Consider the following 27916-nt stretch of genomic DNA (forward strand, 5'->3'; position numbering starts at 1 on the left):
TTGCATTGTCTCATCTCATTATTTCTATAAAATGTTGTTTTTTCGTGAATTTTCCCAGGGCTTTTGTATAAATTTCTGCATCTGCTTGGTAGATATTCCGCGAATTCGCACGAAGCGCTTTACTTCTTTTATGCGCACTGCCAAGGAGTGGAATTCCTTGCCGGCGGCTATATTTCCGAGCTCATATAACCCGGCAGCCTTCAAATCAAGAGTGAACAGGCGAGCTCACTCCATCGTAGGCCACGTCTTTGCCTTTGGCTAGTCTGTGGCCAAGAGTAAGCCCATTTATATTATAAAAAAAAAACAAAAACTGCCGATAAGTTTCAAAAAAATATTGAGATGGCGTGTGTTTATGTCACTTTTTAAAAACACAACATAAAAAAAAGATTTACATGGCATTGAAATTACGTGTAAATAAAATATCGTACTTTCTAGATTAATCTTCGTTTCTGATTCTTTTCCATTGATTTTTTTTACAAACTGAACGACCTCATTTGTTGAGCCATCGTAAAAATGTCGTAAAATTTTCTTATGGTAAATAAACCGTGCTATTTATAGATAATATATGCTAGTTGTATTCAAACTACCGTCAGGCTCATTATGAAGGGAAAATTAAGTTGCAACAATGTTTACATATAATGTAGTGGTATTTTACAATGTTATGTATTATTCGGCAGGCAAGTATGGTCGCGCGATAAATGATAAAAACATCAGGCCGTCCTTATCGCACTATTTGTAAGCGCGATAGGGACGGCCGGCCAGATGTTTTATCATTTATCGCGCCACCATACTTGCCTGCCTGATCATGCATGACTATACATTTAAATAGAATTGTATTTTTTTATATTTTACCTCAGCTTTTATCAGTTCGCGTTTGTATCAGTTCTTGCTGTCCATAAACAAATATCCTTGAGTTTTAAAATAAATAAATAAATATCGGGGACACCGTACAACTTAGCCCCAAACTAAGCAAAACTTGTACATACTATGGGTGCTAAGCGACGATATACATACTTAAATAGAATTGATAGATTTCTCAAACACGCTTTTTTGGCTGTAGTAACCATTGGGTGCTGTTCAGTATCTTCATACATTTAATGTCATTTTCCGTGTCGTTTACGCTTTCACGAACCTTTTTTAAAAACGTCGTATATGTACTCAAGGTAGCCGCTATATCCATATGTAAAGTAATTACTAAACTTCAATTCCATAAACATTTTAATACCTCGTTGTCACATTTTGTAATGCTTCAAGTACCTTCCTTTAACATAAACTACTCCACATAACTAGTTCCTACGTTGTGCAAGGCAATTTATACCGAGTTATGATCAAAACAGAGCCATAATGAATAATATTATTGTTGCATATTAGCTGTAGTACATAGCTTACACTTAATTTGAATTGTTATTGTTTCTCGCTTGAGAGAATTTGATATACTATAGTATAATTGTAGTAACATGTATGTAATACAAACATTACTAGTCTGTTACGTTGAAGAGCAATAAAATTGGAGATATTTGGTGATGTGAAAACAAGTTTTGGTGTTTGTACTTCACTGGGCTATGAAAGTTTTGCATTTAAATGAGAAATTAGTGAAATTACATGAAGAATATGCCTAAGGAACTTACTTTAAAAGAATATACATAAGCAAACCTTTATTTATTTTTAGTTTTTAGGGTTCCGTGGCCAAAATGGCTAAAACTAAACAGAAATTCGTCTGTCTGTCCGTATGTGTATGTCACAGTAATTGTATGCTAATTTCTAATGTGTTTACAAGTACGGTAAAAATAGTTAACTTTTACCAATTCTCGTCTTGTGTCAACGTCTCTTCATTGATTACTCTTATTTACAATATCCTGGGAAAATCTTGAGGGGAAATTTTAAAGTATTTGACTCTTCAAAAACGAGGGTTATCTTTTACATAAGTAGAGGGTCATCTTTACTGATGCATACATCCATATCGTAGGTGTCACGCGGCCCGACTAGGGTTGCAAAAAAACTGTTTTTTTTCTGGCTTGAAAAAAAACATGAAAAAAAACCGTGAAAAAAAACAGTTTTTTTTCTGGAGTATGTTTTTTTTCTAAAGTACGAAATCTCAAAATTTGCAAAGTAGTTAATACTTTTATACGGTTTTTTAGACTTAATGTTAACTATTAAACGAATTTAATCAAATAACTTTAATTTCTGGTCTTTTAAAAGTCACATTTACGAAATCTGTAGTTGGTAGTTATCACTATTTACTGTTGGAAACACCACCGCCTCTCCACGCTACACGCAGCATCGGGGATTCCCCAATAAACATTTGTATACTGAATGTTAATTGAATTAAAATGTACGTTATTGTTATTGAAACACGTTACAACTCACGAAAAACCGTTATTGTTGTATTATTTGTTCATCTGAAAAAAAAAACATATTTAGAAAAAAAAACCATGGTGCTCGGTTTTTTTCATGTTTTTTTTCACAATTCTGAAAAAAAAAAAACATTTGGTTTTTTTCTATTTACAACCCTAGGCCCGACCACGCGAAGCGATCCGTATCAGACTAATTATGTATTAAGCTCAGGGAGCATTTTAGAGAGGCGCGGGCGTCAATTTCTTGCATATTAGACGTGTAGATTTTTCCGCGTGACACTAAAACCAGCCTATGTCTCTACTTTCCAGGATTACATGGAGGATGTGAACGGCAAAGAGATCTCACTACAATACGTCACAGTGAAGGTGCCCGGGCAAAAGCCTAGGGGCTCCAAGTCCATCATCACAACAGTGCCAGGGTACAATGGCTACAGCAGTTTGGATCTACATGATAGTATCGGGGGACTGAGTCTTGGTGAGTCTTCATTTATTTGGTTATATCTGTTGATCTTTTTCGTACTGAATGATTATTAGATATAATATAATATAATATATAATATCATCATTAGTCTATATAATCCCTTGCCCTTTTCCCATTATTTGGAGTCGGCTCAGCAGATCATCTTCCTCCATTCTTGTCTATCAGCCGTCATTTCCATACTAATACCTTTCACTCTCATATCATTGTTCACACATTCCATCCATCTTTTCTTAGGCCTTCCACTACCATTGTGTCCATCCACCTTCATATTTACCACTCCTTTATAACATTGAATAGAATAGAATAGAATAAACATTTATTCGTGAACACAGACAAGACAAAGAACACATAATAACAACAAGACAAAGTAATGAAGTGCCACGAAATGGCCTCATCTGTTGCTGGTGACTTCCAGCGCTGATCTTCCGATGAGACCATCAAGTGAGAAAGATTCACGGAGGGTAACAGACAGAAGAAATGCAAAATATATGTGATACAAGAAAAATGGACTACAGTTAAAAAGAATAAAATTGAAAACATTACAAGAAAAAATATCTGGGCAACCGAGCTTCGCTCGGTTCTGTTTTGTATCCTTGACATGTGTCGCCATCTAGTTCAAAAATGAATAGTACCTACATCGAGCGAAAGAATTCTCAGCCTTAACAACACAACTACTCCACACGAGATGGCGCGCATTTCGCCACAAAAACTCAAATAGTGTATTTGCTATTCGTTTTAGCCTTGACCTGTGTCGCCATCTAGTGTTTGGAATAAATAGTACTTACATCGACCGAAAGAATTCTGTCTTAACAGTACAACTACTGCACACGAGATGGCGCGCGAAGAAAAACGCATGAAAACTCGAAAATTCGCGTTTTCCGGGACCTAAGGATAAGTTAGACCGATTTTTCACCCCAAAAACCCCCACATAACAAATTTCTGCGAAATCGTTAGAGCGGTTTCCGAGATCGTCAGTGTAAATAAATATATATATAAATAAATAAATAAATAAATAAATAAATATACAAGAATTGCTCGTTTAAAAGTATAAGATAAGATAACAACAGGCTATGATATAAGAAAGATCTAAGTATACAAAAGAATAATAACAAACAGAACAGGACAGAACACATTAAATTAATAAAAAGAAAAAAGGAAAGCGTCATACACCAGATCGCACACACAGCGTTCCATCGTTTGGTCGTACCATTTGCTTTCATCCCTCCGCATTACATACCCATACCATGCTAATCTACTTCCTCTCAACTTCTCTGTCACTGGCGCTACTCTCAGGCTTCCTCTTATATACTCATTCCGAATCCTATCCAGTCTTGTCACACCACACATCCATCGCAACATTCTCATTTCATTCACATGCAGTCTTCTCTCATCATTCGTCTTGGTGACCCAGCACTCACTTCCATACAGGATGACAGGTCGGATAACTGATTTATAAATTTCCCCCTTGAGCCTGAGTCATTCGGGGATCGCACATTGTTCCATATATTAGATGATATTAGATATATAATATAACTAACAGTAAGTACCTATAATGTTTCCGATTTTAAACATCGTGTTTTTTCTCATCCTTAAGGGCTTTTGCCGACGTAAAATCGCTCGTTAGTATCAACATGCTTACGGATGCGTTCAGCGACGACGACGCGTAAGCGTCTTCATATATACTAACGGCTCAGCCACGACATTGGTCTAAGCGCGACAGCGGTGAGCGGCGGCCATACATTGGAGCGAGACACAGCGATGGGACTTTTCATTCGCACGTATGGCTGCCGCTCGCCGCTGTCGCGCTTAGACCAATGTCGTGGCTAGGCCGTAACGAGAAATTTTTGGTCGACTAGAGCCGATTCCGGGTCCATGGGTTTGGGGAAACCCAAAAATTGATCAAACTTATAAGCCGTCTAAACGGGCAAACTAATACCATAAACCGAAAGCACCAGTTATGAAAGCCTTCGTCATCTGACATTAAAACGGTAAATTTGTCAGGGTTGTGCTAGCACCTTCGCGTTATTTACTGAGAAAGTTCTACCGAGAGAGTTCTTAAAAAACTGAATGTACCGAAGTTTGAACCCAAGAATTTAAAGCTTTTTTTATTATTATTATAAATGGGCTTACTCTTTGCCACAGACTAGCCAAAGGCAAAGACGTGGCCTACGATGGAGTGAGCTCGCCCAGAAGATGCCTGTTCACTCTTGATTTGAAAGTTGCCGGGTTATATGACCTCGGAAATATAGCCGCCTATAAATATATATACAAAGCTAAACCTAATTTCTTTGAATTCCAGGATACAAAGAGAAACCGGTCCGCGTGACAGACAAGGCGTTGATGTCGGCGTTTGACACGCTCAAAGAGCCGGCGTCGAGTCGGCAATCGCTTGCGTCTGAGGCTGAGGCTAATGGCGATAAAGACACGCCGCATGTCAAGAAGCGGCATAGGCGGATGAAGAGTAGCGGTGTGAAGAAAGACGGAGATGAAGGTTAGTTTTATTACTATTTTCACTGCTCTAATAATATTTATCCTTTAACCGCATATTGTTCCATATTTGGCCGTTATAAATTCTACTCTACTGACAACTGTTATAGTTCAAACTTGAACGAATATTGCATACGTCACATGCGGTAAAAGGTTATCTATGTTTCAGTAAAATACACTTTAATTTTTAATTTATTCTTCACTAGCTTTTGCCCACGGCTTCGCTCGCGATAAATTGGAAAATTGCGCAATGCTCTATACAAACTTCCACACCCCATTTTAGGAAAGTCGGGGGTTAGAAGGAGACAAAAAGTTGTCCATCCCTTCTACTACTTATACTTAAAAAATTACGTCAAATAGTCGCTCCGTTTTGCCGTGAAAGACGGACAAACAAACAGATACACACACTTTCCCATTTATAATATTTGTATGAATGATTTAGGCTGGCACGAATGGAACGAACAAAACTTTGTATGAGCGACACCTGTATCAAGTCCAGTCGTAACTGAGAAGAGCTAACATTTTATTGATTAATCTGTCACACATGCATATTTTCATTTACCCATTCATCCCATTCTTGCCGGCTCTTGTGAATTGACCTATATCTACAGTTATGGTGTTACAATTTGGTGCCGCGACCAGGATACAGTAAAGTTGTGTATGTTCTATATTTAGAACCTACTACATTCAGTTCGCTAACTCTCGGCGGTTTAAAAAATCTGTTCGATATGTGATTTGAGATAACAGCTCCTAGCATTATTTTAACTTCAGACTAAAGCACACCTCAACTTGAAGTAAAACTTTACGTAAAATGGCTGATCATAATTTCTTTTTTGTTCACCAGATGGCGAGAGCGGCGCGTCGTGCGAGTTCACTATAGTGTCGCTGGACGGCAAGCGCTGGCGCTGGGAAGTAGGTGGCGCTAGTGGCGCGGCCGCCGCCGCCGAGAGAGACGCCTGGGTGTGCGCTGTGGAGGCGCAGATACTGGCTTCGCTGCAAGGAAGGGTACGTTACTGTAGTTTCTCTTTTCGTCCACTAGATGGTGACGGTGGCGCGTCGTGCGAGTTCACAATAGTGTCGCTGGGAGGTGGGCGGCGCTAGTGGTGCGGCCGCCGCGGCGGAGAGAGACGCCTGGGTGTGCGCTGTGAAGGCGCAGATACTGGCTTCACTGCAGGGGAGGGTAAGGAAATACACCCTGTTTCCTGGATATTGGCACAAAAATTGACAGCTTGTTTTGGGTTGTTAAGTTGGTAGCAATGTAACACAGTCCGTTAAAACCCAAAAACACACTGCTACTAATGCGTTTTTGGGGAATACACTATATAAACTTATCTTGACATGTTTAACGTAGGATTTTAAAGATCTATGCACGACCCTGTAAATGACGAATGACAATACGAGAGTAGAAAAGAACTATAACACCATGTGTGATTGTTACAGACGTCCCGATTACCAGCGCCAACGGGCGCCAATTCTACAGGCGATGTTCGCGCCACGTATTATATTCGACGGGTCCATGGGAACGACAAGTGCGCAGATTGTGGGGCCAATGGTATGTTGAACTTTGAATGATTTATCAGCAATTCGACCTCTAATCATCTAACACTAACTTAAGACAGTTTTCACGTTATTCGATTCTATGTCGGATGTAAGAAGAATGTCAAAGATTGCACCTTTAATATGTCTATCCTAAATCCGATATCGGATCGGATATTGTGAAAACGCACTAAGTCAAAGGGGGCAGCATATCTACTTATTATCGTGATATATATGAAGTATTTGATTTAGGGAATTGGTTAGCAAAATGGAAGGGAGAATGGAAGGTTGATTTTTATTTATTTTTTCAACTAAGACAGCTGCACCAAACTTTTTTTCTGAGGGTCACAAAATTTTAAACCTCTTCTTTTTTGAGGGTCACAAAGTGTGTTTTGTCTTGTGGCCCCGGGCTAAAGATACATTATGCAGAGGGGCCATTTTTTTTCAAAGTTGTCCACCTCATTTTTTTGTAACATGGGTATATTTTACGCGATTCATACTCTGAATCGAGAGCTCTTTCGATCTTGATAGGAGAAAAAAAATGTCCCAAGATTTCCATACATTTTTTCGAACCTTCCATTCCGTTACCGCCATACAAAATGTATGAAAAAATGGTAACGGAATGGGAAACAACCTTGGGACATTTTTTTTCTCCTATTAGGATTGAAAGAGCTCGCGATTCTGAGTAGAAAACATATAAAAATTTCCAAATCCAACAAAAAAGTGCTTTTGGATAACTTTGAAAAAAAAATGGTCCAGTCGACATGATGACATTATGCTGACTGTAGATTGAGCACTGCTCTTGAGGGCAGCAAGTTTTCTATAGAAATCCCAAAGCGATACACCCTTTAACGTGTACAATCAAGTATTGTTTATTTCTAATTCACAGATCCTGACTGGGCGAGCTTGAACCTTGGTGTGTTAATCTGCATAGAGTGCTCCGGCATTCACCGAAATCTCGGATCTCACATCTCGCGAGTACGCTCATTAGATCTGGACGAATGGCCGTAAGTACTCTGCATACTTGTATACATTAACCTTTTGGCCGCCGGGCCCTGTCCGCCAAGACGCTCACTCACACGCCAGAGCAAATTTTACGTAAACAACTGATAAAACGTTTAGGGATTGCAAATAGTGATATCGATACTTAAAATTAATGGTAGAAATCTTCTCAGATTGGCCTTTTTATTCACTAACTCTCTTTTATCTCAAAAATTCCAAACGAAACAGATTGATTATACAAAAAACAATCTAGAAAATAAAGGACACTATCATGAAATCAACCACTAAACATTACCGATTCATGTAGTAATACTTATCACTGCACTAGTCTACCTATTATACCTGTCAAAGGTTCAGTAGATTACAGTAACAGTGTTCAAACTACAACCCGAAATCTAGAACCTACCTATCTGGGCTGTAAAAAGTACTGGACCGGTTATATGCCCCAATAAAGTATAGATGTTGCAATTAGTTTCCGAACTGACAACACTAATGATGCTAGACTGATATATTTTGAAAATTGGCGTGTTTTTTTTTTTTATTAGCCTCTTTAGTGTTCCACGCTGGTCAAAAGCCTCCCCTCGTTTTTTTCCACTCGACCCTGTTGTCGGCGTTTTCCCACCATAAATCCATGGTAATCGATTAGTTGCGTGTTCCATTTTCGAAAACTTTACGCTGTGGCGTGTCAAACGCCACACGTAAAAAAATCTCTATGACACGCCAGGCGTGTCATCCGCACAGAAACGGTTAATTTATTGTTTCTAAAACGTAACTAACTGTAAGTCAGGATTTAATTTACCTAACGGTAAATCTACATGTCATCATCCTCTTTGCATTATTCCGGTATTTGCCACGGCTCATGAGAGGCTGGGGTCCGTTTTGACAACTAATCCCGAGATTTGGCGTAGGCACTATTTTTACGAACGCGACAAATCTAAATGTATAGGCTAAATTGTGTTCTCTTTGCAGATTGGGTCACGTGAGCGTAATGGTGTCAATGGGTAACTCGCTGGCGAACAATATTTGGGAGGCAGACCTTCGGGGGCACATAAAACCTATCGCGTCTTCTAGTCGGGAAGAGAAAGAAAGGTAATTACATTTTAATTCAACTGGTCCCCTTGTGTTGTTGTTATTCCCCTTTAATTTAATTATGTTGTTCGACTTATTCGTGTAGTAAAAGTATTTTTTTAGGATATTTCCTTTTTCTACTAAATTTTAGGCACATCAAGTTCTGTTCACACAGTATGCGCATAACGTTATATGAGTTAAAAAAATGTACCGATGTAAAAACAGCGATATGTGCTTATTACGCATATGCACACGCGTAGCTACAGTATGGTATAGTCCTATGGGGAAACAGCTCTTATACATTAAACGCAATAAAGTATTGAGTATGAGTACTATGAGTAACGTTATTTCGGTTAAACTTAGGAAGTCGGGAACCATGCGCGAATCGGATCTAGTGTGCTATGCGCCTTATTTGAGCAATTTAATAACAACTATCATTGTTTCCAGGTGGATCCGTCTAAAATACGAACGCCGAGCGTTCCTTTCCTCCACCGAAGTGCCCACCGGCGTGGAATCCCTCCTCACAGCCTCGTCCCGTGGAGCCATTTGTTCTCTAGCGCGGATGCTGGCAGTACCAGCGCCGAGGGCACCCACGCCCGCTGAACGGGCGCTGGCCTTGAGAGCCGCGGCGGCAGCGGGGCAATTACCTGCTGCACAGTTGCTTATATGGGTAAGTATCATACATCATGAAGCTCGCGATTTTATTCACCCCCGTCGCAAAAACGATGGGGTGTTATAAGTTTGACGTGTCTGTCTGTGTGTGTCTGTGGCATCGTAGCTCCCGAATGGATGAACCGATTTAGTTTTAGATTTAGTTTTTTTTGTTTGAAAGCCGAGTCAGTCGGGAGTGTTCTTAGCCATGTTTCATGAAATTTGGTCTACTATGTCGCGGTCGGGGGTTTTTTCAAAATTTTAATTTTGTGGTTAGGTTATAAACCTCAACATCGGCGAAAATATCGAAAACCTCACAGGGGCGAAAGTTTATCATCCATAGAAAATTTGAATTTCGTGACAAGATTCGGTCGACAGTAATACAAATAGATTATTTTTAAATAAAATAAAATAAAAAATAGAAATAGCCTTTATTCCCCAAAAAGTACCTATGCACATTACAAATTATCAATATTATCATATAAAGTAAAGAAAAGTGTATATTAATTCAAGACCTAAAATATAAGTAAACTTAAACCTAATTCTAATTGGGGATCATCCATTTCTGAACGAAGGCCTCCCCATCTCGTGCCAGTCGCTTCTATTTCGAGCCAGGCGGGGCCAGTGGTTTCCAGCAACTGAAACTATGTTATCTTTCCAGATTATCTTTATCTAATAATTATTTTCCTCTCTTCCAGCACAACGGCAACCCGAACTACCCCGACGCGGACGGGCACACGTGCGTGTTCTACGCGCGCGCCGCCGCCAACCACCTCTCCGGCGTCCCCCCCACTACCCCAAGCACCTGCAGCTGCTCTGTCCCCTCCACCCCAACCCCCCACAACCTGCAGACAACGCTTCTAATACAAGCTCCAACTCCTCCAACAAGAGTAATCTTAAGAACCCCGAACCAGAATGCAATTGCATCATCTTCGAACTCCTCAACGCTCAGAGCGCGGCCAACGCGCTGGTCGAACTCCTCATCGGCTTACAGAACAACCAGTACATGAACGGATACGAAGGTAACGGTTTCAGCCATGGAACTCTAGGGAGGGGATCGTCCCTCGGAGGCTTAGGCGGCAATCTGTCGCTGACCAACGGAAAGTGTGGGAGTATCGTTTAATTTCTATGTTACCGTATTTGTTGGTATGTAATTTATTTTTCGTTCGGTTAGGATGTGTTTAAATAAATGATTAACGAAATTATAAGTGAATTTTATCTGTCAATTTGGAGATACTTAAATTATACCCGTTAGAGGTAGGTAGAAGTGTATATAGCCCTAATTTATCACATATCCGATAGTTCAAATTTTTTGTTCCGTTTTTAGACTAATATATCCGCATTTTTGTATTAAAATACGAATTCGTTGGAAAAGGACGGAGATATACGAATGTAATGTTAGGTCTCTTTCTGGTTATCGGTGTTGATTCGAATTTTGGAAATTTGTAACAGAGTAACTGTTATCATTGACTTTATACTGTAAATATCTTGATTGATAAATAGATATTGTTGAACTGTCTCTCCTGTGACTTCCGGTCAAATGCATAGACAAAACAAAACTAATATCTGAAGTAAATTTGACAACTGAAAAAGATGGGAGGCACTTTACATTATGGGGTATAGGTGAAAAACATAAGAAAGTCACCTGTTGTATGTGTGAGTGACGTGTTCGAATAGAGAACACATATTTAAAATTAGTAACACAAACAAAACAAACGCCTATTCGAACACGTCACTCACACATACAACAGGTGACTTTATTAAGTTTTTCACCTATAACAAGGCTGTCTAAGGACGCTTACAGAACTAAAGCTTGGCCAGAAATATATGACTATTGTCAGGAGGGCGCTGTTATTCTTATGTATAGAGTGACAGTTCAGTTTAGTATGAAGAAAATAGTACTAATTAAATTCCGCAAGATGGCGCGTAGTCATTTTTGTCAGGCTTTATCTAATTCGGTCATCAAATTTGCGGTTAGATTATTATCATAGATGTACAACAAAACTGTTAGTTTTACATTTTAGGTTGCATTTTAGTACAACCAAAGTTAATACCGTGTAAAGACCGTTTAAAAGTAATAAATAGAGAAAAAGCTGTTTCTTCTTCCAAAATGTGGCGCAAACGTAAATGTTGATGTTTTCACTTATAACCGTGCAATAGTAGTTTAGCTATACAGTTTTACAGTCATTAAATACATCGTAAGAAATCGAAAGTCGTAACCTACAAATAAAACTTAATTTTGTATATTTAAGAGCAATCGTGCGACACAAACTGATATCGCACATCTGATTATTTAGGGTCCCCGCACATCTGGCGTCTCGCGAGCGTAGCGTCGGGCCAACTGTATGAAAAAAGACGCCGCGTCGTCGTCGTTAGACTTTACCATACAGTTGGCCCGACGCTATGCTCACGAGACGCCAGATGTGGGGGGACCCTAAAACGATTATTACAGTGGCGGTACAGCCATATAAGCCCAAAAGCCGGGCTTGCCCTAACATTTTTAAAATCGCGCGCTAATATTAGATATTATTAAGTTCTCCCTAAGTGAAGCTCACGGCCGACCGACCATACGGTACAGACAACAGCATGTTGCCATGTTTTGCCGTGGCGCTAGTGCAGCGCGGAAGAGCACGTTCACTACGTTCAGCTATATCTTGCTCGCTCGCACTCGTTGGCTTGCAATGGGGCTTGCTCTTGCATCCTTTTTTTCCTAGCTTTTAGCCTACATTCTGCCTAGCAACTTATATAACTATTTGTAGGTATATATAGAACATTTGTTCCACGATTTAAGCCGGGCTTTTGGTATGAAGTGAGGAACAAGATTGAGCGCGCGTTTGATTGACAACTTCAAGTGTATTATTATTTAGTCGAAAGTTTTATTTGCGTTAAGTGAATGTGCTCTTCTTCGTTTTCTTGTTATTAAGTGTTTAATTCGTTTAAAAATCCAATTGACAATGGATGAATTTGTTCCTTGTGACGGTGACAAATGCGTGGTACACATATTACTCGACGAAGGCAAGGTAAAGTAGTTAAATTTTGCCCAAAAACGAGACATTATTTCCGCGCGAAAACCAACGCCCGGCTTGTGTATTTCTCAGAAAAGTGCGGCGCGTAATAGAACATTTTGTAGGGCTGTGAGTTCGAAAATTGAAGATTAAGTAGTTAGATATTGCCAAAACGTACCTTTCGGCTTGCCTCACTTTGAAACCCTAGGCACGCCACTGGATTATTATACCAGTTGAGTAATAAGAACTATAAAGGATTGAGTTACATAGCCATCGATTTGTAAGACCTACTTCAAACTAGAGTTCTGAACCTATATCATACTAAAAGGTTTACATTTATTGACAATATAATCGAAAAAACACTTGTCAAGCGTCAAGATGTCGATCTGCGTTGTAATATACAGATGGCTATGAGATACGTCACACCGCCTGCGTGACTTGTGCGTTCACGATTTTTACCTACAATGAGTTTAATGACTGTACTGTTCCATCAATATTCACATACATCACATACAGAGCTAAAATATAATACTCTACGTTGTAAATCTGGTAACATTACTAAGGAATACAACCATAGATTAGAAATTTTAATAGGTATACGTAAAATGCGCGTTTCTGTCACAAAAGGATTCTTATATAGCTTATTATGCAGTAAACTAATGTTATAGTGAGAAGCTGATGAAGAATTAATCCGAAACGCGTTTAGCCACTTATTTGTCGTCAACGGCCGGTAATCCACGTGTTGTAAAATCTAGCTATCAATTTACAAGTGCTAACTCACCGTACACTGTCGTACTTACCGTACCAAAATCAATAACAATTAGCTTATATCACCTTGACACTGGCAAAATAGTCCCCATGGACTGAGGCCATTTAATTTTAAAAACTTAAGTGTGTAAGGTTCAAGAACTTGCAAAAGGTGTATTCAATACAAACCGCCCGATCTGACCTTTCTTCTGTGGAACATCCTTATTTGATCTGAAGCATAAGAACCCTTTTTTGATAGAAATGCGCAAATAATTAGGTACAAGATCTCAGCTCAATGCTATTTTGTAGGGTAATTTTAGGGTAAATTTAGTGGTAAATCGCTTACCCTTGGGTACTTAATTCACTTATTTTTGAATTATTTATTAATATTGACGTTACATTCCATTGTTTCACGTGGTTAAGGGTGTTATTCTGGGTATTTATACGTACAGTCAGCGTCAAAAAGGTGAGGACAGATCTTTATTATTATGCTAACAAAGGTGTGTTAAGATATATTTGCCGCTTTGGCCGTTACAATGTATTTGACTCTGACTGTACTTCAGAAATTTAAATTTAAAAAATACATAGCACTCATGATTGCACTCTTAACTGACTTCAATTTTATCTTTTTAATGTTACTTGGCATGATTTCTTATAACAACAGGTACATACCGCTAGCGTATTATACAAATGCATAATAGGCTGTTCCTATACTTAAAACATAATTAGAAGAAAAATATGGACAGTAGTTATGTTTAAACATAACTTCTATTTAATAAGTCAAAGAGAAAGATATAAAATGAATTGACCGTGACGTCACTCCTCAGTATTTCATAGTAATTCCATATGGAATTACTAATATTAGCAAATCGTTTTGACAGTTCTTAAAAAGAAGCTGATTTGACTAGTAGATGTAGATGTAGTGTAGGGACGCCCGGCCGGAAGCAGGCGGGCTGTCGATCACTTGTTGTGTTCATTCAGCCCATGACTAGTAGGAAACTAGCCTATTGCTTTCTATCGTATTTCCTCGGAAACGTTCGTATTTTCTCGTGCTAGTTCGGTCAACGTTAGTACTTGTACTGAGACTGACTGAAGGGTACGTTCGTGGGTTTCCGTAAAAATACGAAGGAAAATGTCGCACTACATTTGTAAGTTACTTTTGCTTGCATATCGCCCATATTGGCATATTAGTACGAGCGACATGTATAGAAAAGTAGATGGTAATGAATATGTTAGTGTCAAACTATTAAATATTTTACGTAAGTTCAATACGGGTAAGTGTGTCATAAGGGCTTGTGGCCTTCAAATTTGACCTTTTTACTCAGTCACAAGTGTTTTTGTGAGTAAATACTTTTGCTACTTGCTATTCACAGTTAAAATGATAAACGCATGAGGCGTCACGAGCAGGCCTCTAACCCCCGCCCATCTGGGGGAGCATACACCTGCCGTGTGTGCGGACGAGGGATCCTCTCTCGAATTGGGTTATACAGCCACGAACGTAAGTGTCGCAAGGATGCTGCTTGAATCATCTGTTATAGATGCAAAGGCCTGTTATATCCACAGTTAACGGTAAACGTATGAACTCTCAATAAACACTGATCATTGGTTTAAATAGGCCAAATGTGAAGGCCAGACACACTTTCCCATTATGACACACTTACCCGTATTGACCTTAATAAATGATACGCATTACATATTGGTAATTATGTTCTCATGCCAAGTTATATTAAAAAGAATATCCCAGGGTTTAAAATAGTCGATGTGATATTCCTAAGGTTTCCCTTAATAAGCCAAATGTACTGAACCCTTCTGTGCCTACTCTAGGTAGTTAAACGCTTCTACGCGGCATAGTCCGGGAGCTAGCTAAAATAAACTATTTTCACGACCGGCTCCTAGACTATGAGGCGTTTTTAAATGTAAAGTACTTCGTATGCATCTATTAGGATTAATCAGCGATTAGTAGATTATTTTGTAATTTGTGCATTTTTTTAAAAGCTTCTCAATTTTGATAATTGTCGGTTTTGCAGTAATGTTAGATTTTTAATCGAAGTTTCACTAGTGTGGGGCGAAAGTCTTAAAAAGTTTAAATTACTACCCTTTAATTCAATTTCTTAATCATGATTTCAGCACAAATCATGTAGATACGATATAATAGCCAACACATGACTTCATGTACAGTCAACCAATTAGAACCCTAGGCCACTGTAGAACTATGTCATAGTGACGTTATAAATCGGATTCTAAGAAATCTCTTACTGCTTGTCATTTTGACATGGTTGCAGGCCTAGGGTTCCAATTGGTTGACTGTAGAAAATGACATGGTTTGATAACTTGTTTAAAAATGTTACCTTAGGACCACTGATGTCTAGATAATACTATAATTCTCAAGTGTATCTGTCATGTACATGTCAGATATTACATCTTAGGCAGCAGTGGTCAAAAGGCTTTAGAACAGTTTTTTTACTGTGGGAAGATTGTTTGTTACATAGATAACTTAGAAAATGTAGAAATGGTAGTCTGTTATCAGTAGGTTTGCAGAATTGTGTCGAAATGGTTTGTTAGAATTTGACAATTTGTTTGACTCATTTAAAAGAAAACGAAATGGTGCTGATTTCAGTAAAGTGAACCGGGTGGAACTTAAAATGTCATTCCTTATGGCGGAGTTTTGTTTTTTTCATAAAATCAAATTGAATTTCCGACGCTTTCTCTCGGTCTAGGACTAATTTGACTTATTAGGTACTTACACATTTTTCATCAAATCTAGTATTTTCAATATCTTGTTTATATTAAAGCTAATAAGTTTTTTCTGTAAATTATAGCAATAAATCGTTTACCGACGTCAGTATTCGAAAATGTAAAAAATGCACATTAGTATTTACTTGCACTTTCTGTACATGTATTTTTAAAAATATTTTTAAATGTTGAAATTTTATTGATAATTTTAAATTCGTTATTTCGCCGTTCGGTTCGCAATTTTATTGTATATTATTTTATATGGTTTCTGTGTATATTTTCTTTTGTATAGCCAAAGAGCTTGTAAATAAATAACGTATGCAGCTGGGGTTCCCCTTTAGTCTTTCGTTAATGTAATTCTTAAGAGATTTGTTGATGTTCTCTATCTTGTGAAAATAAAGTGTATGAACACGATTTCGTAAGTTTTTTTATACACCAACCTCTACTAAAGTCAGGCCCAGTAGCCGTTTAAAAAAAAAAAAACTTCAACCTAGCGTTTTCCCGGCCTAGTGCTAGGTCCACTTAAAAAAACCTTAATAGCAAAAAAAATATGAAAAGACAGATTTTCATGAAACATGGCTAAAAACACTCCTGACTAATTCAAAACAAAAAAAAACTAAATCAAAATCGGTTCATCCGTTTGAGAGCTACGATGCCACAGACAGACAGACCCGTCAAATTTATAACACTGTCGTTTTTGCGTCGGGGGTTCAAAATGGCCGTCGGGCCGAAGTAGCTAATATGCAAACATCTGGCAGTCCTCAACTGTGCGTTTCTCCAGAAACTTCCTGCCCCGCACAGCTAAACTGTGGAATGAATTGTCGCCTGCGGTATTTCCGGACCGATACGACCTTCAAATCTTCAAGAAAAGAGCGTACACCCATCTTAAAGGCCGGCAACGCACCTCCAACACCTCTGGTGTTTCGGGTGTCCATGGGCGGCGGTGATCGCTTACCATCAGGCGACCTGTCTGCTCGTTTGCCTCCTATCCCATAAAAAAAAAGTCGATACGAGCTCTACATTATCCCAAAGTTTCGTCCTAGAGAAAATAGGAAGGTCTGGCGGCTCAGGGTGGCTAGCCGAATGGCACAATCGCTCACGAAACGAAACGAAGCGCTAGTAGATATCTATCTCTATCGCGCTTGCGTATTGGCGCGACAGAGCCAGCGGCGTATCGCTTTCGTTTGGCGTCGGAGAAATGCCATTCGGCTACGGGGCCAGGCTAGCCACCCTGGGCTGTTAGTCTAACGGCTCAGCCACGACATTGGTCTAAGCGCGACAGCGGTGAGCGGCGGCCATACATTGGAGCGAAACAGCGATGGGACTTTTCATTCCTTAAATATAATTCCTTTTATAAATTGTATACAGATGGATCTAAATCCTCGTTTGGTGTTGGTAGTGCATTTTTTGATCCACAAAAGAAATTAAATAGACAATTTAAGTTAGCTAAAGAGTCTTGCATAATGAGAGCTGAATTATTGGCTATCGCAAAAGCCTTAGATTATTACAAGGAACTATCAAACACTCAAGATATTGTCATTTTATCAGATTCAAAGAGTGCACTACAACACCTGGCTCGATGTGTCTCGGGCAACCGAGGAATGTCGATTGCCTACCAAGCACTAAAAATCATAAATGATTTACAACATAAAAACATAAGTATAAAAATCCAGTGGATTCCTTCACACGTAGGTATTAGAGGTAACGAAATTGTTGACGGCATGGCAAATGAATCTATTTTTAAAGGAACAGACCTTGGTTGTAAACCCTATGCAACAGAATTAATACCGAAAGTAAGAACCATATGCTTAGAAAAATGGAAGAGGAAATTCGAAGAAGATTCTGTTGTAAAGAGTATATGCAGCGCCGGCCCGCGCACTCGATCAGGGTAGAGCGAGATACTGTTTTGGCGCCCCCTTGTTTAAATTTTTTTGGGGTCCGAAGCCAAAACGCCATCCTTATAGATTCGCTGTGTCCGTCTGACACCTCACAACCATTTGGCTAAGTATTTAACTAACATATATCACATGTATTCGTAGTAGATGGAAGTAGTGAACGCGAGCGCAGCGAGCGCGAAATTTTTTTCCTATTATTTATGGGGGAGGAGGAGGGGGATCTAATAAGCCCTTATCTTTCATAGGAAAAACGTATGCGAGGTTAAAGCTTTCCTGCGCGGCGTATTCACTAGTTCACTAGAACAAGAATAAATGACTGTGATGAAACAAAAGAGGTCAAAGACTAAGCTCTGGCAGACCAAGAACAGTAGGATTTGAGCTTCAGTTCAGGGCCAAGACAAGGCATGGGAGAGAAAAGCAATGCCCAGATCTTTGACTTTAAGAGGAACTCCGCTTTGGATTGTGGATAAACACTAAGCGTTTGGATAGCGCCGTAACTTTGAGTTTGTAGTTCGGCCTCACAAGTCTCGCAACAATGTGGTTCGTCTAGAGCTAGAAACATCTTTCACGGTACCCTAGCAACAGCTCCCACCTTATGAATGCTGTACATGGTGCTACTTTTCAGATAATCTGCATCACAATCACAAATCTAGATTTTCAATAGCTGAATAAAATTAATTTCCGGCTCCTTTCGCCATTCTGGGCTATTTGTGCGCCTACGCAATGACGATTTTGGCGCCCCCTTACCATTCGGCGCCTAGAGCGGCCGCTCCACTCGCTCTACCCTTAATCCGGCCCTGGGTATATGGTACAGTAGTGTTCAAGGACGACCTGGTTGGATTCCATGGTTTGATGGTGCCAGACTCACTAGGGACTACGCCTGCGTTCGGGACATATACCATGTAATAAATTTTATCACCTCATGAAGAAAAAGGATACAAACCTCTGTGAGTATTGCAACAAAATAGAAGACTTAGTCCACATATTTATAGAATGCACCGGATATCTAGATGAGCGGAGAAACATTTTAGGCGATATGTTAGATAGTGCCTTATCCCTAAATATCTGGCTTTCACAGCCTTTGTCAAAAGAGGCTGAGAAAATATTTACGTATTTTAAAAAATATCTCGCACTAAGATCTGAGCGTTAGGTACACATGTGAAATCTCCTATGAGGCTGGCATCGTCACCACAAGTGTACGGAAGCCTCTATAAAATAAAAGATTAAAAAAAAAAAAAACATTAAGTAAGAACACAATTTAATGTAATGAATACCTAAGACTATTTAATTTATAGTAAAAAAAATCATCGAGTTTATTCTTTGAATTCCAGTAATTAAAGAACACCTTTTTTTAATGGAATGAAAAGCATTTCATTTAGCATACACACATACAACATACAATAACGCCTGTATCCCATAAAGGGGTAGGCAGAGCACATGAACTATCCAAGTTTCAGTGCCACTCTTGGCAAAAGGGGTTGAAATGAAAGGGGTTGATGGGTTGATCTCATTAAGCACCTTTCGGAAAGGGCCTTTTTTCTGCAAAAAATCGATATCTGTGATGTTTGGGAGTAATTTCCTGTTGGGAAAAAACGAGTCTCATTTCCGTGTTACGAAGAGGAGGAAAAAGTGCAAACTATTCTAACAAAATTCCTTTGACAGAGCCAACTTAAATGTAAACAAAATCCACCCTCCAAAGGCCTAAGCCAAGCGTAATATTCCCATTTTGTTTTCACCACTGACCACTTCTTCATTTTTTTTAATACTACGTCGGTGGCAAACAAGCATACGGCCCGCCTGATGTAAAGCGGTCACCGTAACCTATGGACGCCTGCAACTCAAACAGTGTCACATGCGCGTTGCCACCCTATTAGAAACTTGTACATTCCATTTGGTCATTTTATCAAGGTAGGTCTTTTTACGTCTGATCGCTCATGTTGGCATTATGCATATTGGGCAATTTGCGTGTCCTTTATTGGTCAATATGCGTATTGCGTAGAGAGGTCAAAAACAAGTCAATTTACCAATTTGACCGGAGCTGTGTCCCGTCAGCCATTGCATATTGGTGCCTACTGCCTACTTCACCATTGTGAAAGTGTATTAAAATAGTATTAGGTACTAAGCTAAAACAGGGAAGAATTCATACGAATGTTCAGTTGTTGTTTGTAACTTGTAAAAATGTGGGCCATTATTATCAAAGTTGTCCACCCCACTTTTTTTTTTATTTTTGACGTGACAACGTCTAATGACTCGTTACTACGGGCTGCATGCACGAAAAAGTTGACGTCATTGTCCCGTTTCGCAAGCGATTGTCCCGTTTCTGTAATGTTTGACGTTGTCACGTCAAACTACCGTCCGTAAACCGACTTTACAGACAAGACAACCAATTTTTTAAAGTGATTTTCCACTCAGAATCGCGAGCTCTTTCGATTCTAATAAGAGAAAAAAAGTGTCCCGTTCATTTCGTTACCATTTCTTCATACATTTTGTATGGCGGTAACGGAATTGAAGGTTTGAAAAACGTATGAAAATCTTGGTACATTTTTTTTCTCCTATCAGGATCGAAAGACCTCGCGATTCTGAGTATAAATCGCGTCAAAAATACCCATGTTACAAAAAGTGGGGTGGACAATTAAAAATAAAATGGCCATATAATATGCGACACAATCGGGTAAAAGTTTAATAACAATGTTGTCACATTATACTTTATTTACATTATAGTTAATATGTTTCTAAGATTACGCTTTTTATATTAATCTAAATACTTAATCCGATTCTAGAATTACATTACAAATTAACAGTCGGACAAACCGTTCAAATAAGGGTTTTTTGTACCTTTTTAGCACGAAACTTACGTTAGTACCTTATTATTAATCTGTGACGGAACCCTAAAAACGATAGCTAATTTATACCTTTGGTGTCCGCTTAGTCAAATGAACAGTCGTTATGATAATCACTTATTGTGTTGCCTCCATGAACGTTTTGAATCCATTGTAAATATGGGCTTACAGGGGTATATCGTGTAATGGAATCATCCAATGAAATGCTTTTAGCTACTCCAATGACTCGGCCGTCATACACCAGCGGCCCTCCAGAGTCCCCCGGGCGGGCTTGCTGTCTTTTGTTCGAGCACATTGGCGCTATACAGAGCAAGCCGGTATATATACTCGTACAAGGAGTTACAATACCTTCGCCAATTTGAAGAGAAGTTAATTTTCTTATTAATTTGTTATCCTTAACAAATACCTGCTTGGTTATAAGTCCAAAACCAGCGTATTTAACAGGCAGTCCGACAAAGGTTCCATAATCGATCGCAAGCAGTTTCGCAAAATTTTGACTGGGTATTTTTTCAGTTAATATTAGCGCTATATCATGTCGCTTAATAATGGCGAGGGCGGAAGGGTGGACGAATATTTTGATCACGTTTGAGTACTTCGTGGTTTCGTTTGCCGGCTTCGTGTATTCACCATATCTGATGACTATATCATTCGGTGACCAGCCTTCCTGGCAGACGCAGTGGGCTGCTGTCAGGACCCAGTTTTCCGCTATGAGGCTACCAGTACAAAATCTGACTGGAGGGTTCTTCTTTTGCAGAGACACAGCGAACGGAAATTCGTTCTTCGTGTCGTTCCTTCCTTTATACACCCTTAAATCTCCACGGCCAGGATCCTTGCTCGGTTTACCAGATACCTGTACAAATATTGCCAGAATAAATATAAAGTTCATTTTTAGAAATAAAAAAGAATAGATATACTTCCAATTCGACGACTATAAATATAAATAAATAATATTATATTATTAAGTAAATTCGAAAAGTAAACAGTAAAAATAATGGAAGGCACATTTGAATTATTTTTATAGCCTTATAAGGTGAAATCCATTATAATTTATAATATAAATCCATAAAGTTTAAAGTACATAAATAATACATAAATTACATAATACTATTACGATGAAATTAAGGCTCGCGGGAACAGACTGCATGAACCGATACCTTATAAGTAATAGGAAATAGCTACTGCGTATAGATAAAAAAAAAAAAGGCTCCCGGGCCTTGATTTTGTCGTAATACTTTTACGTACTTTAATTTTTATGGATTTTATTACACTGGATTTCATTATGAAAGACTATAAAAATAATTCAAATGCCTTCCATTATTTTTACTATTTCCTCTTCGAATTTACTTGACATCATTTATTTTACTAGTCGTCGGATTGGAAGTATATCTATCTATTCTTTTTCATTCCTAACAATGAACTTTATATTTATTCTGGCAATATTTGTACAGGCAACTGGTAAACCGAGCAAGGCTCCTGGCCGTCGCGATTTAAGGGTGTATAAAGGACGAAACGACACGAACAACGAATTTCTGTTCGCTGTGTCTCTGCAAAAGAAGAACCCTCCAGTCAGATTTTGTACTGGTAGCCTCATAGCGGAAAACTGGGTCCTGACAGCAGCCCACTGCGTCTGCCAGGAAGGCTGGTCACCGAATGATATGGTCATCAGATATGGTGAATACACAAAGCCGGCAAACGAAACCACGATGTACTCAAACGTGATCAAAATATTCGTGCATCCGTCCGTCGTTACAGCACGTCATGATATAGCTCTAATATTAACTGAAAAAATACCCACACAGAATTTTGCAAAACTGCTTGCGATCGATTATAGAACTTTTGTCGGACTGCCTGTTAAATACGCTGGTTTTGGACTTATAACCAAGCAGATATTTGTTCAGAATAAGAAAAGAAAATTAACTTCACTTCAAATTGGCGAAGGTATTGTAACTCCTTGTACGAGGCTATATAATGAAGCGCTCTGTGTAGCGTCAATGTGCTCGAACAAAAGACAGCAAGCCCGCCCGGGGGACTCCGGAGGGCCGCTGGGTGTATGACGGCCGAGTCATTGGAGTAGCTGAAAGCATTTCATTGAATAATTCTATGTCACGATATACCCCTGTAAGCCCATATTTACAATGGATTCAGAACGTTCATGGAGGCAAAATATCTAGTGATAATACTGATAGTCATCATAGTAGTAATTATCTTATGGACTGTTTAATGGATTAGGCGGATATTATAAATGATCATTTTTTTAATGTTTAGATCGGATTATTTAGATTAATAGTATTGTATATTAACAATCGCTGAATGTGACAAAAAAAAAAACGGAATTTTCGAGAAAATATTATGATTTAAATAAATAAAGAAGGTATAATGTGACGACATTGTTAATTTATTTATACTTTTACCCTTTTATTTGAACATCACACACAATTCGTTTATGGATTCTGTATAGAAGTCGTCACCAAAGTTAGTGTCGCCAATCATAACAAACTCTTTAATGCCATAGGTTCCAATTGCCTTTCCAAGCGAGGAGTTTCTTGACGATCCTTGGGGCAGGCCTATGTCCAGCAGTGGACGTCTTTTGCCTGAGGTGACGATGACGTTCAAAAGGTTCTGACTTCTGAACTGTCTCTGAGCGGTACAGGGGTGATAAAAAAAAGGTTATTGGAAAATTCTATGCTCAATTGCATGAATTGGATTATATCTGTCCAGTTTTGCCCTAATTGAAGGTAGGTAATTTTTGCAACTGATCGCTTGTGTTGGCATTATGCGTATTGGGAAATTTTCGTGTCCTTTATTGGTCAAAATGCGTAGAGGTGCCCCCTCAGCCGTTGCCTATTAGTACCTAGGTACCTACGTCACAATAGGCTACTAGACTCATATCGAATTTGGCACAACAAATGATTGTCTTGTTTAGTATTTTACATAAAAAAAAAACAAAATTTATAGATGATGGGTATTAAAAGTGTACGATTTTCGAGTAAAAATGTGTGTAATTTTTTATTTATTTTGGCCACCGAAAACGCTGTCGGCGATGTAGTGACGTCATCGAATTCGAACCTTACTGCATGTCTAAACAATCATTGACATATTGAACTTTATGCCTACATACTTAAAAAGTCAGAAAATGTTGCTTTCGAGTAGAATAGCCTGATGCACAGATCATCTATAGATTAAGTTTACTGTGTTGTTTTCGTCTGATTACGTATAAAGTATAGTATTACGTATAATATAAGTATACTTTAAATATATTTTTTGCTGTTTTTAAGTCATAATAAAACATGGTAATATTTTGTTTCGGTTAATTGGACAGTACTTAATCATATAAGATAAGACAGACTTTAAAAAAGGGTCAAGTAGCCTATTGTGAAAATGTAGTGGGTCCACAGTCAAAATCAGGCCAAATGAAGAACTGGTCAGTGGTGGAGGCAAAATGAAAATAGTTCCATGTCCAATGGTCTGTTGCTATAAAATCTGTGATGATGTTTTATTTTTGTACCTACAACAAGTAGGTGCTCAAATTGCGAGTCTGTCTCTCTTTATGTCCCGTGACCTCCTGGGCTGTGGGCCACTACTACTACTACTACTAGAACAAACCAAAAAGTATTTCTTGGGTTAGGGAATCATCTCAGCGATTATTTCATTACCTATCTACTCATATTTATTTATTGAATGCAATTGAATGCACCCAAAGGAAAAAAAATGAACCGTTCAAGTTTTGTTTCATTTAGATATATTTATGACATTTGATAACGAAAACCAATTTAAATTTTAATGTAACTATATTGTTTATACAGTCCATAAAATGTAGATCTAGTTATTCAGGTATCAATTTACAACCATGTTAAATTATTGTGTTTGGTTCCATAGGTACCTGATAAGGTATAAAAATGTTAAAAATATGCCTTTGCTTAGTCTTAGTTTGGATTTGACACAAAAAAATTATAATATACGGACCCGAGTATAATAACAACTAAAATCCTAAGGAAGTTGTGTTTCGACAGAGAAACTGAATTAGCAACAAAAAAAAATTGGAAAATGCCGGATCAATGAAATACAGTGTTGGGAATATGTCTAGAAAACTTTATAATCATAACTTATTTTGCACCATAATTGCGTAAAGTATTTTGAATCCATTCTAAATATGGGCTTACAGGAGTATAGTCTATAATAGGAAAAAACGCATTTCCCCCTCTATTTACCCCGATGAGTCGTCCGTCGTTCACCAGCGGCCCCCCGGAGTCCCCCGGACGGGCTTGTCCCATCCTGTTCGAACATTTCGACGCTATACACAACATGCCGACATTTCGACGAGGACAGGGAGTCACAACACCTTTGCCTATTTGAAGAGGAATTATTTCCGATTCCCTAGCTTCCTCCGAATCCACATCACGAAATAAGTTGCGTAATTAATCCAAAACCATATATTTAACATGTAGTCTAATAAAAAATTTATAATTGAACGCAAGCAGTTATGCAAAAATCTTTTTGGGTGAAGATGTGCTTTGGTTAAGCTAGAGTATAACGTGGTTTCGTTTGCGGGCTTTGTATAATCTAATCTCCATATCTGATGACCATAGTTATTACTCGTGTGTTCCGGTAAGCTTGAGATTTAAACTCAGTGGGCTGCCTGTCGGGGACCAGTTTTCCGCTATGAGGCTACCAGTACAAAATCTGAATGAAGGGTCCTTCATTTGCAGAACCATAGCGAACGGAAATTCGTTGTTCGTGTAGGTTCGTTCTTTATACATCCTTAAATCTCCACGGCTAGGAGCCTTAAATGCATTTATCAGTGCAAGTATTGACAGAGCAAACCAGAAATACTTTTTCAATTATTAAAATTTAATGTTACTTGTTGTATTTCGATGATTGTAAAAAAAAAATATTAATTTATATTTTTCCACTATGTCCACGAAGTCAAATGAACAATCCTTATGAAAATCACTACTATTATGATAATCACTAAGAGTTTTGCCTCCATGAACGTTTTGAATCCATTGCAAATATCGGCTTACAGGCGTATATTGTGTAATAGATTTATTCATGGAAATGCTTTTAGCTACTCCAATGATACGGCCGTCATACACTAGCGGCCCTCCGGAGTCACCGGGGCGGGCTTGCTGCCTTTTGTTCGAGCACTTTGGTGCTATACAGAACTCACCAATATCTTGATTCGTACAAAGAGTAACAATACCTTCGCCAATTTGAAGTGAAGTTAATTTTCTCGTTATTTTTTTATCGTTAACAAACACCTGCTTGGTTATAAGTCCAAAACCAGCATATTTAACAGGCAGTCCGACAAAAGTTCTATAATCGACCGCAAGCAGTTTTCCAAAATTCTGTGTGGGTATTTTTTCAGTTAATATTAGCGCTATATCATGACGTGCAGTAACGACGGAAGGGTGCACGAATATTTTTATCACGTTTGAGTACATCGTGGTTTCGTTTGCCGGCTTTGTGTATTCACCATATCTGACGACCATATCTTGCGGTAACCAGATTGCTTTGCAGACGCAGTGGGCTGCTGTCAGGACCCAGTTTTCCGCTATGAGACTAGCGCTACAAAATCTGACTGGAGGGTCCTTCATTTGGAGAACCACAGCGAACGAAAATTCGTTCTGCGTGTCGGTTCGTCCTTTATACACCCTTAAATCTCCACGGCCAGGATCCTTGCTCACTTTACCAGATACCTGTACAAATATTGCCAGAATAAATATAAAGTTCATTTTTAAAAATGAAAAAGGATTATTTTACTTTTGGCACTATTCGACGATGAAATTAAAATAAATGCTATTATAATATTAACTGAATTCGAAAAGGAAATAGAAAAAATAATAGAATCCATTTGAATTGTTTTTATAGTGTTTCATAATGAAATCCATTGAACATTGTAATCAAGATTAAAGTAATATCTGATGAACTTGTGACCCGCGAGCCGACTGCATGAACTTCTACTTTAATAGGTAAGGTATATTAGGGTAATTACGAATGACGGAAATGCTCGGGTAATTTCGAAAGAGGAATCTTGATATGATGGAAATAATGGTGATTTTTTATGCGACTTTCGAAATTAGACGACTTTCGGAATTACCTACTCGTACCTAATACAAAATAGGTACTATGTTACTGTGTAGCTTGATGCCAATGCCACTTATTTACGTTAAAGTGGTTTGAAGAATGGCAAAAAAATAGTGCAAATTTTCATCAAAAAATATGCAAAGGTTGAAACTTGTATAGTACTTCAACAATTTCGATTTGGAGAATGCGATGTTCTTTGAGTTTTAATCTAAAATTAATAGAATATAATAGAATAGAAAACGTTTATTTGGTGAAAATATACAAGTAAAAAAACAATAGCCTTAATCTATATACATTTTAAACTAAAGTCACCAAAAAGGATGCTACTCAGCATATGCCAATGGCTAATTGGTAAATGCGTCTAGATATGTACGTGATTCTATGTACCTACATCAATGGTGTTATTCCAACATATGGCTAATTTAATGCTACCTAGGATTTTAATAAAGAAATATCATTCGATTAGGTTTTGTGTCAAAAAACCTTGATATATTTCTGTTTTCTGTTATTTCAGCTATTGCAACATTTTAACATCAATAATCTAATGCATAATAAACAATTTGGTTTTACACGGGGTCGCTCAACAACCGACGCTGGTGTAGCTAATCAAACAGATTTTCGATGCCTGGGAGGAGTCACAGGATGCCTTAGGTATCTTCTGTGATTTATCTAAGGCTTTCGATTGCGTCTGTCATGAAACACTGATCAGGAAATTGCACTACTATGGAGTGAGAGGATCGGCACTGAATTTAGTCAAATCATACTTACACGATAGAATACAAAGGGTCGACGTGAATGGACAGCTCTCACCGGGGTCACTAGTCTCTATGGGTGTACCGCAGGGATCAATATTGGGGCCTTTCCTGTTCCTTATCTACATTAATGACCTGCCATATCTTGTAAAGACCCACCATGACATAGTATTGTTTGCAGATGATACTTCCCTTATTTTCAAAGTCAAACGTCAGCAACAAACCTGTGAAGATGTAAACAATTCTATTTCCGAAGTAGTTAATTGGTTTAGTGTTAATAA

General features: G+C 38.4%; 2 protein-coding genes across 2 annotated transcripts in view; one reads left to right on the forward strand and one right to left on the reverse strand.

The window, feature by feature from the left end:
* The window catches only part of LOC125224995 (centaurin-gamma-1A-like), a 126491-nt gene extending 115643 nt beyond the window's left edge, over positions 1-10848 (forward strand). Inside the window, 9 exon segments of the mRNA XM_048128513.1 lie at positions 2664-2829; positions 5135-5326; positions 6167-6327; positions 6763-6874; positions 7748-7865; positions 8830-8949; positions 9376-9598; positions 10278-10365; positions 10368-10848. Of these exon segments, the coding sequence (XP_047984470.1) occupies positions 2664-2829; positions 5135-5326; positions 6167-6327; positions 6763-6874; positions 7748-7865; positions 8830-8949; positions 9376-9598; positions 10278-10365; positions 10368-10702 (1515 nt within the window). The 3' untranslated portion in view covers positions 10703-10848.
* Positions 10849-20784: 9936 nt separating this feature from the next.
* Positions 20785-21719, reverse strand: LOC125224934 (trypsin-3-like). The gene has a single exon (XM_048128454.1). It carries the CDS (start codon positions 21683-21685, stop codon positions 20885-20887), a length of 801 nt encoding a protein of 266 aa, XP_047984411.1. The 5' UTR covers positions 21686-21719; the 3' UTR covers positions 20785-20884.
* Positions 21720-27916: the final 6197 nt, after the last annotated feature.

Source organism: Leguminivora glycinivorella, chromosome 3 (assembly GCF_023078275.1).
Source record: "Leguminivora glycinivorella isolate SPB_JAAS2020 chromosome 3, LegGlyc_1.1, whole genome shotgun sequence".
Classification (NCBI taxonomy): Eukaryota; Metazoa; Arthropoda; class Insecta; order Lepidoptera; family Tortricidae; genus Leguminivora; species Leguminivora glycinivorella.

Bases quoted from the DNA above. Each gene is read 5' to 3' on its own strand.
- LOC125224934 (XM_048128454.1), bottom strand. From the start codon at position 21,685: ATGAACTTTATATTTATTCTGGCAATATTTGTACAGGTATCTGGTAAA.